Source organism: Macadamia integrifolia, unplaced genomic scaffold (genome assembly GCF_013358625.1).
Source record: "Macadamia integrifolia cultivar HAES 741 unplaced genomic scaffold, SCU_Mint_v3 scaffold1320, whole genome shotgun sequence".
In the NCBI taxonomy this organism is placed as follows: Eukaryota; Viridiplantae; Streptophyta; class Magnoliopsida; order Proteales; family Proteaceae; genus Macadamia; species Macadamia integrifolia.
The window spans coordinates 130,277-144,526 of NW_024868158.1; the positions used below are offsets into that span (position 1 = coordinate 130,277).

General features: G+C 37.7%; 1 protein-coding gene and 1 pseudogene across 2 annotated transcripts in view; both read right to left on the bottom strand.

Moving 5' to 3' along the window:
* Positions 1-3,612: 3,612 nt before the first annotated feature.
* LOC122063419 lies at positions 3,613-6,607 on the bottom strand (annotated as a pseudogene).
* Positions 6,608-9,888: 3,281 nt separating this feature from the next.
* Positions 9,889-14,250, bottom strand: part of LOC122063415 (cytochrome c oxidase copper chaperone 1-like) — an 11,371-nt gene continuing 7,009 nt past the window's right edge. Inside the window, exon 2 of one of the 2 annotated variants that reach the window (XM_042627123.1) lies at positions 9,889-10,420. In XM_042627123.1, coding sequence (XP_042483057.1) covers positions 10,151-10,402 — 252 coding nt within the window. In that variant the 5' untranslated portion in view covers positions 10,403-10,420 and the 3' untranslated portion in view covers positions 9,889-10,150. Of the gene's footprint in view, positions 10,430-14,250 lie in introns of both variants that reach the window. The other variant, XM_042627124.1, reaches the window with a different exon arrangement.

Below are 14,250 nucleotides of genomic sequence, written 5' to 3' on the forward strand. Positions count from 1 at the left end.
CGGTCTCTTGGCAGTTTCACATATAAATCTCCTGGAAGAGGGGTCTCCACACCACTAGTGTGGAAGGAATCTCTTACACCACACCAATCATGATGTGGGAATCGATTTTGTCAATAAGGGACCCATATGGTCAAGGAGGGAACAATGTGTTATAGGAACCCCACATGACCAAGATGTGAGAGGGCGTGGGAAAAGGATCCCAACACTGTCAATGTGGGGATTTTTTTCAATCAAATACCTAAAATATATTTTACTCCCTAAGGCTATTTGTTTCAAGGGATATATAAGGGGAAGAAAAGTGATATTTTCATACTTAAAAAGAATACTTCTATAATCATTACTCCATGTGATCCCATGCAATTGTATAAATTACTTCATTTTCTTAACTATATTAATAACGATACATTTTACATGTAATTTTTATTTTACGTATTATAGCAAAGAGTTTTGGATACAAAGTAAAGTAAAATTTAATAATCAACTATGGAATAATTTTAAATTGATGATATAGTCATATGGGATAATGATTACAAATATTTCTATTTTGAGTATGAAAATTTCACTTCTCTTCTCTTTAATTCCTCTTGCAACCAAACGGAGCCAATGGAAATAATAGAATTTTCTTGCAACGAAACAGAGCCACTGCTTTTACATGGTTACAACTAATCTTATGGGTACAAGGTCGTATCTAGCCCAGCCCAATTTGACAAAAATCATATTTTGAAGCTGGGTCAGCTTGGAAAAACTAGGAGCTAAGGGGGTTATTATACAAGCATCAACGATATAGTGTGACGAGTTACTAGTGTCTCCTCCACAACAACCTACATTTTAGTAATCCTCTGTGGTGAGTGGCAGTGAGGATCCAACGGCTAGGAGGGCCCCAACATGCATCCCAACCGTTGAATCCTCATTACCGCTCATTGCCTCCCTGTAGAGAATTTTTGTGCATGCTAAATCATATTCTTCTGGTTAGACAATTGCAATCATTCATTTGATATGAGAACAAAGAGACATTTCCCATGATTAATTTTCATTAATTAAGCATGTATTGAATTTCTCCGTCCTCCCCCTATTGGCATGAAATTTTCAGCTATAAATATCATGACCTTCTAAAATATTATGTGATTCTAGAAATGGCGCTAATAAAGGTAAAGACTAGTGAGACATCAGAGGAAACCAATAATAATATAAGCAACATCAGACCAATAAAGTTAAGGTCAATAATGAGACATCGGATATATAAAGTTAATGATGAAAAAAGTAAGTATAAAATAATGTTTGATGATTTGGAATTTTTTTCTTTTTTTTAAACCTATTTTGTTGGGGGTTTTTTTGCATTAATCCAATTGTTGTCAGTAATGATTCTGTTTGACTCTTAAAAGCATGCATTATCGATCGTATTAGAAAAAAAAAATAATAAATAAATAAATAAATAAGAAGAAGAAGAAGGAGAATGTCCTAATGAATTTAGGCTTTGTTAGTTTCAATGTAAAATAATTGGAAAATTTTATCTTAAAATCATATTTTTTATTTTTTTTTATAATTTACAATTTTTTATAGGAAATCACATATTTTTTGGATTAGGCTTTCATAAATTTTAGGCTTCATTTGACCATAACATCATCCCTCTAAAATCCTTTATATTTTTTTCCCATTATCCCACGTGCTAACAACCTTAAGTTTATTTTTTAATAGGAAATAATCATAAAAGATATCCAAGATGTCAAGAATTGTTAGTTGAATCCAAGCACTCTCTTGAAGAATAGAGCTTTTGAGTCTGACACTTTAGACCACTCATCAAGTCTGATGGATTCTGGAGTCTTTAAGATATTTAACTTTTTTTTTTCACCGGACCCAACTAAGGGGTTTGGTGGTTGATGGTGACCTGAACTTGTCATATGTAATCAAACAATCTTAATTATCATTCATTGTAATACATTATATGTTATCCTCTGTGGAATACAATATATGAAAATTTCTTATACATAATATGAAATACTTTTTTCATTGTTTTTGAGCATTTTTGTTTCAAACCTAGACTTTATCCCAACTGCCATGGTGTAAATTGAGAACAGATTAAATCTGCTAGATGATCAACATAGTCTTAGAACTCAAATTGGATCATACCGATCCAGTGTATGATATAAAGGGTGAAAGGGAGAAATTACTCAATTTGACTTATCAAAGAAGCCTTTTTTTAAGCCACTTGTATGTTTGGTTAGACATCCGTGTATATTGGCATATTTTACACCAAATCATACGCACATAGAAGTGACTGTCTCACCATGCATATACATGGGAAGCTAGCCACATCGTCAAGGAGGAGAAAGAGAGTGTCAAATTGTGAAAGGACGTGTACTACCAATAGTATGTCAATCATTTTTCCATAGAAAAATAAAAAAACTACAAAACATACGTAGAAGTATTGCGAGGGAAGCCCTCCCATTCAATGTTTGAAAAATCAGGAATCAGATTGATGAATCGCCCAAGTATCGGAATCAATGGTCATCAATACCAAATCTTATCAATCTTCAACCCCGGCCCTTGAATTGGAATCTGGATCGGCTAGTTCCAATTATAACCCTGCTCCCATTAGATTAGCCACATCTAAAACGTTGGATCTCATTTCCATTGCATGACCCACCATGTGAGGACTTGTCCTAGCTAGTACTTTCAATATTTAAATTGAAGTCGCCCAAAATATATAAAAGGTGAATTCTCAACATATTTTAGGCGTGATACCTCTACATGGGAAAGATATTTGGACTAGCGTGGAAAGGGATTGTTTATTGATGGGCAATCAAGGAAACTTCCACCATAAAATGCCAAGGGGACCATCTTCAAGGGGTCCTCAAAGGACATGTATTATTCTAAAACCAAAACAACCATAAGGCAGCTCTAGGGCTACTTTTTGTTGCCCTTGATTCTAAAACAAGATATGGGCTGGGGCCGGACAGAAATATAAGCCCAATTTCACATACTTTAGCGGGTTTGGGCTTCATCTTTTGACCTTTATGTGAAGCAAAGTTATATGTATTGGTATCGGAGGCCATATTGGTCTGGCAATATCAATATTGATATGTTCATATCAATGTGGTGTCAGACCATACCAGTCTAAGTATCAGATGAAATTTCAAAGAAAACCTGAGCATGGCTCCTCCTACAGCATAGCCATCGATACTCCAAGGCATTGTAGGAAAAAATAATCAAAATTACATAAAACAAAATCTAGGTCTTCACTAAAAGTCCCATAAAATTTCCCTTGACTGCAAAGGTTTAAGATCTCGCCTTCTGTGAAAGAATTTCCATTCAGTAGCCGATAGGCTGGCATCTGATATAGGATGGCAAAGTATGCAAGATCCTTGAGAGCTTCAGCCATAATATGGGAAGTGACTCTTAATTTTATTTTAAATGATATTAATATGGATGCCCAATAGAGGTCTCGTTTTCTGTTCGAATGAGTTATCATCTTCTATATTTATCATTTTTTCTGTCTGTTAATGGTAATGCTGAAAATGTACGTAAGCCAAGTTATTCTTTTCATTCTTTTCTAATAAAATCATTTGCTGATACAATATATGTTAAAGAATATGAAATTTACATGTTTAACGTCTAGGGATTCCCAGACAATTCATTACATGAACAACAAATAATCTTAAGTGTCACCTTCATTGCCATCAGCAAAATAAAAGATTACACTAATTTGCTTTAAGTGTCTACCTTCGACATTGTCATAAGTAGAAACCTCAAGCAAAAGTCAAATAGCTACATAGATACCTTATCTTCATGGATCAAACAGATATCAAGGTTAGTCATTACAATCCCAAAATATTTCATAGGAAATAAAAGAAGGGCATTGAACAGTCCAATAATTAGAAATTTGAAGAGAGGCTCCCTTCTTAGCAAGAATATCAGCTGCACCATTCCCTTTTCTATAGCGATGTGAATTCTCCAATGGATCGAAGATAAAATGGCAAGTAATGACTCCACTGCCGTAAGAAAGTCCAAGGAATGGATTTGTTGATGATACTAACAACCATAGCTTTTGAATCACTTTCAATACATAGACGTTGGTCAACTTTTTCCTTGGCATATTGGACAAAAATGAAAGAGGCCTTGAATTCAGCATAAAAGTTGTCAGAACTCCAAAGTATTGATTAAAGCAACCTTCAGAGAGTCTGTTTGAACTGCGAAATATTCCACTGTTGATTAGGGTTTTACTTGTTATCATCACGTTGTTGACATTTGCTTTTTGTAACCATTTATTATTTTCACGGGGAAACTTATGGGCTAAATTTTTTATGCCACGGTCTTCTATTCAAATGTCAAGTTTTTTCCCAATCAAAATAATTCGACAAAAATGGTGCCACATCAATCTTAAAAAAAAAGAGGAAATTATTGAATTTGAGACAAAATTTGATATGTGGTTAATCTAGACCACCCTCAAGAAATCTAATGGTTGAATTTACCACATCAATCTTCCATGAGACAAGAAAAAGATAAGTTTACAAAGCATTTATCACCTCATATGGTGATAATAAGAAGATTTTCACTTCTTTAAAGGATTGTGTAGAACTGCATTACTCGCATCAAAATAAAATATGAGAGCAATCACTACCACAGTGAACCAGAAAGAAAAAAGTACGTGGCGAAAGACCTAATTAAATTGATTGAAAAGTATGCAATTTTCTTAGAAATATCTTATTGTTACGAAGGAAAGAGATAAAATATGTTAAATAAATGAAAAAAAATATATTAAAAAGTGATAATTGCCATGTATGACTTTTTACTCTTGAATCCACCTTGCCTGCTAGTTGACTGCAAAAATGACTCCTGCGACCTCCATTTTCATTTAACAGAATTTGGGAAGTGAAGGCGACTTGGAGGAGAAGGAATGGGAGCTTCTTCAAGGCTTAGAGATTTCTTGTAACCTATGTGAGATAATGAACAGCCTGGTGTAGAGGGCACTTGTGGTAACACAGAAGAGGCAGAAAATAGTGTCAATATGGAGGAGGTAGGAAAGGTGATGGAGGTAATTTATAGTAATATGGAGGACTATTGAGGGGATTGAGGAAGAAAATAGTAGTAGTAATATGGTGGTGGAGGCTATAAAGAAGGCAGAGGTGGGGATTTGTAATATTATGGTGGTGGAGGCGATGACTTATAGAAAGAAGTATGGGGTACGATGAGAAGAAGATGGTGGAGGTAGTTATTTATAATAATAGTATGGAGGAGGGGGTGATGGAGATGGTGGAGGTGGGGATTTTTAGTAATATGGAGGAGGTGGGGGTGGGGATGGTGATGGTGGAGGTGGAGACTTGCAGTAATATGGAGGAGGAGATGAAGATGGAGGGGGTGGTGACTTGTAGTTGTAAGGAGGAGGTGGGGAAGGTGATGGTGGAGGAGGAGACTTGTAATAGTATGGAGGTGGTGGGGATGGTGATGGTGGAGGTGGTGACTTGTAGTAGTATGGAGGAGGAGGGGATGGTGATGGTGGGGGTGGTGATTTGTAGTAATAAGGAGGAGGTGGAGATGGTGATGGTGGAGGTGGGGAAGGTGATGGTGGAGGTGGCGGTGGAGGTGGAGACTTTTAATAATATGAAGGAGGAGGTGATAGAGATGGTGGAGGTGGGGACTTATAGTAGTATGGAGGGGATGGCGATGGTGATGGCGATGGTGGGGGTGGTGATTTGTTGTAATAAGCAGGTGGTGGGGATGGTGATGTTGGAGGTGGTGACTTGTAGTACTATGGAGGTGGAGGAGATGGTGATGGTGGGGGTGGTGATTTGTAGTAATAAGGAGGAGGTGGAGACAGTGATGGTGGAGGTAGGGAAGGTGATGGTGGAGGGGGAGATTTATAATAATAAGGAGGTGGGGATGGTGATGGTGGAGGTGGGGACTTATAGTAGTATGGAGGAGGAGGGGATGGCGATGGTGGGGGTGGTGATTTATAGTAATAAGGAGGTGGTAGAGATGGTGATGGTGATGGTGGAGGTGGTGACTTATAGTAGTATAGATGAGGGGATGGCGATTGTGGAGGTGGTGACTTGTAGTAGTATGGTGGAGGAAGAGATGGTGATGGTGGGGGTGGTGATTTGTAGTAATAAGGAGGTGGAGATGGTGATGGTGGAGGTGGTGACTTGTAATAGTAAGGAGGAGGTGGGGAAGGTGACGGTGGAGGTGGTGACTTGTACTAATAAGGAGGAGGTGGGGAAGGTGACGGTGGAGGTGGAGACTTGTAATAGTATGGAGGAGGAGGTGATGGAGATGGTGGAGGTGGGGACTTATAGTAGTATGGAGGAGGAAGGGATGGTGATGGTGGGGGTGGTGATTTGTAGTAATAAGGAGGTGGTGGAGCTGGTGATGGTGGAGGTGATGGAGATGGTGGTGGTGGCGATTTATAGTAGTAAGGAGGCGGTGGGGATTGGGATGGAGGTGGCGGAGACTTGTAGTAGTATGGAGGTGACTTATCGTGCCAGGGATGAAACAAATGCTCCTCTGGTGGTAGATCCTTGTGATACTTGTGAGGTGGGTCCTTCTCCTTTTCTTCAACATGATCTTCTGAGCGAGAGAAGTAAGGCTTAAATGCAGCCACATTGGCTGCCATCAAGCAAAATGCTAGAGCAAATATTAGGCAAGGCCATTGTCCCGCCGCCACTCAAATGGAATAAAATCTGCCTCCTATTAGACGGATTTGTTGAAACTATCTTACCTTTCTATTTTTTCTATTTATTTTTCCCTCAAATCTTTATGCTTTATTAATTCCCTTTGTTTTTTTATTTTTCTTTTTTTCTATCTACCCATCTAAGAGTGCCATATAAATAAGACTTTGACTATTACTACTAAAGAGTGGGGGGAAGTGAGGGTGCCTTAAGACACATGAGAGGCCACACTTGAAACATGTGCTCAGAGTTGTCTTCCAGGTGGATAGTTGGTGCAAGGAAATACATACAAGTAGTGAGGATCCATGATTTATCCCTTTTGCTGATACGAATGAGGATGCCTTTGTTTACATGTGATGTGATACCAATGAAGGGGAGAATGGATCCTCTATACATATGTTCACATAGATATACATTTGAAGTGAGGATCCAATACTTATCCCTTCTGCTTTCATATATACCTCTCTTCTGCCATTAAATAATAGGAAATGGACAGATGTTGAATCCTCACATGTACGTGTAGGCATAGCCAAAACATCTGTGAAAGTATATTCACAGAACTGACAAGTCTCATCCGATGGTTCCATCACATGAGACAGATCGCTTCTATTGGTCCCTTTAATGGTCATGCATGCAAGGATTAAGGACGAACCACTAAATTTTTTAAGCAATAAATAAGGGCTGAAGGATCCTTTACGCCCTTCCAGCTCCCACCACATCACTCATTCCATTTGATGCAGTCACTTAATCATCTTCCACATTCTAACCATCTCAAATAATGTTCTTTCTCCCCATCACCTGTTATACTCCTCTGCCTCTATTTCTTCAGTCTTACCAGTTACCCATCTTTAACCTATTCATTTTTTGCAAATGTAGATCAAAACATTCAGACAAGAATGGACAATCTTTCTATCATATCATCTTTTTTATTTTATATAGGAATCTTATCATCTTCACCCACTCTAATTGTGAAACACTCTCTTCAATCTTTCTAACCAATATGATTAAAACCAAGATAAATTAAATAATAAACACAGACGTAAGTCTGTCATCATTCTCATATTCTTCTGTTTTTATTTTTATGGGAATACACTATTTATTATGTTTTGATCCATCTTACACCAAAGCACTAAAATTTCAAAGCTTTCTTCTACATGTAACTCATCCATAACTGATGCAAAAAGGTATAGGCTGAGTGCCAAACCCTTAAATAGACCAGTTGTAAGTAAAAACTCTTATCTCTCACCCCATACTTCTATTGTCTTAGGGAAATTTACTATCACTCCCCTACAATTGGCTTATATTTACTAAAACTCCTCTATCTTTTACTTTTTTTTCCTTATACTCCCTTGTTTTTGGAGTTTTACATCTCTTTTTCTCCTGCTCTTTTTAAATACCCAAATTACCCTTATTTTCACCTGTAACTTATTAAACTTCTTTTTTAAAATTGATTGGGAATGAAAATCACAACTTTACATGGGTCTCATTCCTCCATTAGAGAGTGGCGAGTTCTCATGAATTTAAATCTCTTTTCACTATGGAATGATTAAGTGATCCATATCAGTATTTGTTTAGAACGATACATATCCAATACTCTTATTGAATTTTTAATTAATTCTTTATCCTTAAAACCATGCATCACAACCCTAATGGAGAATGTAACATTGAGATCGATACGTCCGAATTAGCATCGATTGAGACCCATACCAAGCAAATACCATTAAAAAAAATAGATTACTAAACTCATGATGATGGATGGGAAAAAGAAAAAATTTAATAAATAAACAATAAACTTGATGATGGATAAGATAAAATTTAAAAAAAAAATACTAATAATAATAATAAATAAGCAATATCTTTAAGTGGTTCAATACTAATATGCATTTAAAGAAGAAAAAAAGATAAAATAATAATAATAATAATAATAATAATAATAATAATAATAGTATGGGGAGCCAAGAGGAAGAGTTTGAATTTCAACAAACAAAACAATAATTTTTTTTTTTTGGATGAACAAACATTTGAACTAGGTAATAATGGAAGGACAAGCCAATTGGCTGTTTTATTGGATTAGTAAAAATATGTTCTAAATCAGTCCATTTGAAAAAAATTATAGGTAAAAATTGAAAATGAGGGAAATCTGGGTATTTAAAAAGAGAAGGAGAGAAGATGTAAAAGTCAAAAAGCAGGGGAATATAAAAAATAAAAAAAAATGGGTAAAAGGTAGGAGAATTTCAGTAAATATAGGCGAAGTATAGGGTAGTGATAGTAAATTCCCCATTATCTTAAAATTCCTACTTGAAGAACTATTCTTCTACAAGATACAACTGATGATCGAACCGAAATTTCCCATGATCCTTTCCAGAACACCCTGTAAGGACCATGTATGTTTTCTGAAACGCCATATTGACTTATCAACCAAGTCAGCAGGCATGCAGAGCACAATGGGAGCCAGAGGAGGGGGGAAATAAGAGATAACAAATGACCACTTTTAGACTTCAGGTGGTGCTAAGGTTTAAAACAGATTTGAAGCCAACCTGCTTGTCATCACTCTCAAATTCAAATAAACAAATTGAAGCAGCTCCTACCCTCGGAGATTAAAGAGACTGAGCAGAAGCTCCAAACCCTTTTGGAGAATATTGGGCCTTAAGCTTCATAAATCATTTCAGTGCCTGATCAGTAGATCAATCATATTGACTACAATGATTAATGAAAAATGTTGGAAAGAGAGTTCAAAACAAATAAATAAAATCAAACAAAAGCTTATTGGAAATTTCAAAGGCCTTGGTGATTGAGGTCCCCAATCCTCATCACCCAGCTAAAAACACACCGAATGTTAAAGCACTAGGGGTGAAAGGAAGGGGGGAGGGGGGGAAGCATACCCTATCATGGTATGTCAAACTGGAAAGGGGCAAGTCCAGATCTATCAGGCTTGACGAAGGACAGATCAAAGTTGATCCAAATGAAGTAGAAAGTGCCAACATGAATTTTAAGACTCAAAACTGTTAACGTGCACCTCCGCCGGTTGTCCCTGTTAAAACTGTCAAGACTATAGTGGCTTTTACACAAATCTGCTAGCCATGGGGTAAAAGTGTGATGGCTCTGGTGTTCATCAGTTTGACATATTCATATGTCCTGAGGTTTGCAACAATGGCCAATTTAACTCTAATTAGTTCTAGCTAACACGATAAAAGAAACACAAACAAATATTCTGTACTGACACGCATTTTGGCTGATGTCTAACCATGCAACAATTATTTCAATATTCCAAAAGAAATTTGTGAATGTACACAATTATTTCATTATTCCAAAAGAAATAGATGAATGTACACTATTAAGTCCATTTGATTCTTTCTTTATTCCAAACTACAAGTGAAATGATTGATGATTCTAACTGAGTGCAGGTAGAGGACACTCTTCTTACAATCTATAAGGACTGTTTCATCTTTTGCAGTTTTGCTTCATTATCACCTGAGCTATCTTCAATTTCAAACATTGAAGCCCTCAGCACGCAGGCATTCAATATGAGCATTAATCCATTTTGTGCAAGCTGCTTCACCATTCTCCACGACGCACTCATCTCTTAGCCTCTTAGTGTCAGGGCAAGCACAACAGATCTTCTTCTTTGGCTTTGAATCAGCAGAAGTGACAGCTGATCCTTTCTTTTGTTGTGAACCTGGCAATGCCAAAGATGATGGCAAAGTCTGTGTAGGCATCCCAATCTCTGTTGTAGTGGCCATTGTCGACGTCCTCAAGACCTATGAAATCTAGCAAGCATCAGGATGTTGTAAACAATTTAAGAGTTAAAATGTTTTATGGTAGCACAGAAGAGAATAGAAGAATTTAGGAGTACTACAAAACTAATAAATAGATAAGGAGAATGGCAAACTCCAAAAGAATGGTAGTCAAGGAATCTAAGATCTTTAAGACCAAATCAGACCACAACCATACGAGGAAATCAAGAAACCTAAAGAAATCCCATATCAATCCATAGTTAAATCTTTAAGTTGCCAAAAGAAATCCACGCGGATTACAAGTTTCAGATGGACAAGTTCATGGAGAAATAGAAATGAAGATTAACATAGTATCTCCAGTAAAACCTCCTCAGATATTAGAGTAAGGTTAAAAGATGATATGCCAGTCTTTCTTATAGTAAAAGCATGAGCCCTTTCAACTTTCTTTATACCCTCCCTTTTTTTCCATGGTTGCAGTGTTGCACAAATGCTGAAAAAAATACATGTTGACTCCTAAATGTTTCACATTAACAGAACTCACTTAGCCACAATGGTTCATTACTAACACAGATATTTTCATCTTGAAGATCTACAGAAATTACAATATCAATGACTATCAACCACAAAATTCTACAAAGAAGTGATATGAAAGAGTAATAGGGTCATAGCTTGGACTGGGAAATCAGTGGCAGTTCTGACAGATGCAGCCCATGGAAAAGAATATTGAATTCCAACAGCTCCTTCAAGCAGCATAAAATAGCAGGTGATGGTAGGACTTATGAAGCCTTTGAAAAGGAATATTGAATTCCAACAGATTCTTCAAGCAGCATATTATAGCAGGTGATGGTCAAATTAAGATAGTTTTTCCCGAGATCTTTTTAGTCCAGAGCTATACAGCCTGTTGTAGCAGAGTATGTTCATATGGATGGTCTGCCTTGAACTGAGAGTCGGTCATACCATCAGAAACTCAATAACCGGAAGTTTTCCTAGTTGGTCATGACCATAAAGAGACCAACATTGATGCAACCCGGGGTTTCAAAAACCCAGTTTGGATTGCTTATAGGCCCACCCAAATGATCAACGATTCAAACGATAATGGTAACAGAAATTTGGTAAATAACCAGTCTTTTAAAGGCCTATTTAGGAAGATAAAGAGACAGGGATGAGAAAGGAATTAGAATCAAAGGGCAAGACCAAACTTAGAATTAAACCAACTCATGGGTGTAAACTGAATTAATTACAAAGGGGAGGGGCATTTATAGAAATCACAAAGTGAAAGTTAATAAGAACAACCCATGATTTGAGGTTGCCATCAACCTCTAGACAGCAAGCCAGCGATGGAGAAAAAGCTACTTCAAAAAGGAGAACTCGAGGACATGACTCAATTGGGCTGGAGTTTTAGGGATGAATCGCCATTGAATACCGTCCGAAAATCCGGTGTTGATAAATCCAATAGTTAGTCCAAACAGAATGACCTCCAAGAAAGTACCACCAGCAGTAGGTTCAGAACCAGCTTGGCTAGCAGGTTTGATTCTTTAGATAAAAAGGGATTTTCAGGCTTAGACCTTGGGGGTTGAATCACATATGAAGGGGCAACCTGGGTCCACAATCTCAGTGTGAGAGGGACAGAACTTAGGGAGATTGATCCATCACATGCGAGCCGTAGGTACTGGTAAAGCAGAGCAAAAAAAATGGGGCAAGACCGGAACAAGAGATAGATGGAAGAAAATTGAAGAAGAACAAACAGGAAATAGGGAAAATCAGATGCGAAGAGAAGAGAACTGAAGAAAGGAAGAACAAAGAAAATGCAGTACCTGAGAAAAAAAGAAAGAGAGAGGAAGGGAACCAGATCAGAACCTAGGGAAAAGAGGAAAGAGAGAGTGAGAGTAAACAGCAAAGGAAACTAACTCAAAGAAAATCCCCTACATAGCTAACTCCTAACAAAATAAAACATAATAAAATAAAAGAATACAATATCAACTCAAATTAATGCCCAAATATCCTACTAACCAAAATCATAGTTGGACCCAGTTTTCAGTCTAGACTTCCAAACGGGTTCGGTCCGGTCCACAGAAGTGCTATTGCGTCAATTACCTTGATATTAAGAAAAACTCTCCCATGAGTTTTGTAGAATGTCTCTCCATGACCCAATGAAAGTAACAATCAAACCACAATCCAATGGTACGAAATCAAAGGCAAGGAATCTATCATTGAAGTTGCAATGTGGAAGCACAAATTTGATTAGTTCAACCAAAAGATCACGGCTGGTTCTTCAAAGATAATTGGAGCCACTTAGTCTTCCATCCTCAATGGCTCATCTTCTTGTTCTTCCACCCAACGTACAATGACAGACATCAATTGGTTTTTTTCTTTTTTTTTTTGGTGAATAAATATATTCATTACCAAAGAGAAGAAAAAAATACAGTCGCAAGGGGAGGAAAAGAAAAGAAGAAAAATTACACAAAGCCTACACACCCTCAAGGGGGGGCTTGGAGGGTTCCTTCTGGCAGAAAAGGACCCCTTGAGCGTGTTGGGCTTTCAGGCTAAGGATGCCGTCCAATGCCCTTTTTGGCTTAGGTTGCTTTGTAGACTGGTACTATAATCAGGGGGGTTCTTGATCGGCCTCGACTAGCTGTGTCCTTACCTAGTTCAGTTTCTCTGATGAGTGGTGATGGTTCAGATCTGGAGCATGCCCATTTCCCCCTCCATTGAATTTCCATGGCTTCACCTTCTTCTTCCCTTTTTTCCTCCCCACGACGATCTTCATCCTCTCGATCCTCTTCTTCGTCTTCTTTAGATTACCTGTATGAACTTTCTTATGTCCCTGATGATCAGGTTATCCCTACTACTCCTTCTCCCCTTTTAAACCCATATACTGTTTTCCTAAAAACCCCTACTCCTTCCAAATGGACAACACTCATTAAACCAAAAAAAGCTCCACCTCTGAAAGAATTGGTTCAGGCTTCTCGCTTTGATCAATTCCAGGTTCCAGCTATTGAAAAGGAACAACTCTTCACCCTTGAGATACCTTTGGACTTAATCCCTCAGTGGATCCAACAAGGTTATACTCACCTTCATCTTGGTGCTATTAAGTTTGCTCTCTCCTTCCATGGTAGGAAAGGACTTCCAGTGGTTTCACGCATAGCCCTTCTTAACAGTCAATTTTTGCGGTATCAACATACCGTGATCGCTACTGTCCAGACAACTCTGAATGTAGGAACAGTGTTTTTAACCCTGTATCCTAATTTTAATATTCCACTTTCAGACCCTCTTCTTTCCTCTGCCCTAAAGTTCCAGATTCAGATCACTGGTGTTCCCAAGAGGAGTCCCCAAGAGACAACAATATGCCTGTTCCTTGGGGAGTCAACACAAGTAGAGGTGATAAAGGAGAGCTTTTCCTTGATGTCAAAGGAGATGGAATCCCAAATCTTTTGAAGAGGCCGAGAGTTGGAGGTCCATTTCTTAATATTCGACATCAATTTATCGAATGAAGCATCCAATCAATCAAGCAAGGGCAGCTACAGCTGACTTCGTAGTTCCTCTTGTCATCATCACTCGCCAAGATTTACACGAACTATTCAAGTACTCCCAATTCACTTGAACTTTTTGAAAGAAAATAAACCTTTCATAGGAATCCATAATACAAACTGGTTTAGCTTTGATAAAAAAAAGATGCAATTTGAGGTTTCAGACATAGTTGTCACAGTGCTAAGGAAAACCAAAGCGGTGTAGGGTTGTCTAAGCGCTTAGGCGGGAAGGCACCCGCCTTAAGGGGAACAAGGCGACCAATTGTTATTTTTTATTTTTCTTCTTTTCTAACATTATTTAGTAAGCTATATATACCTTTTATCATA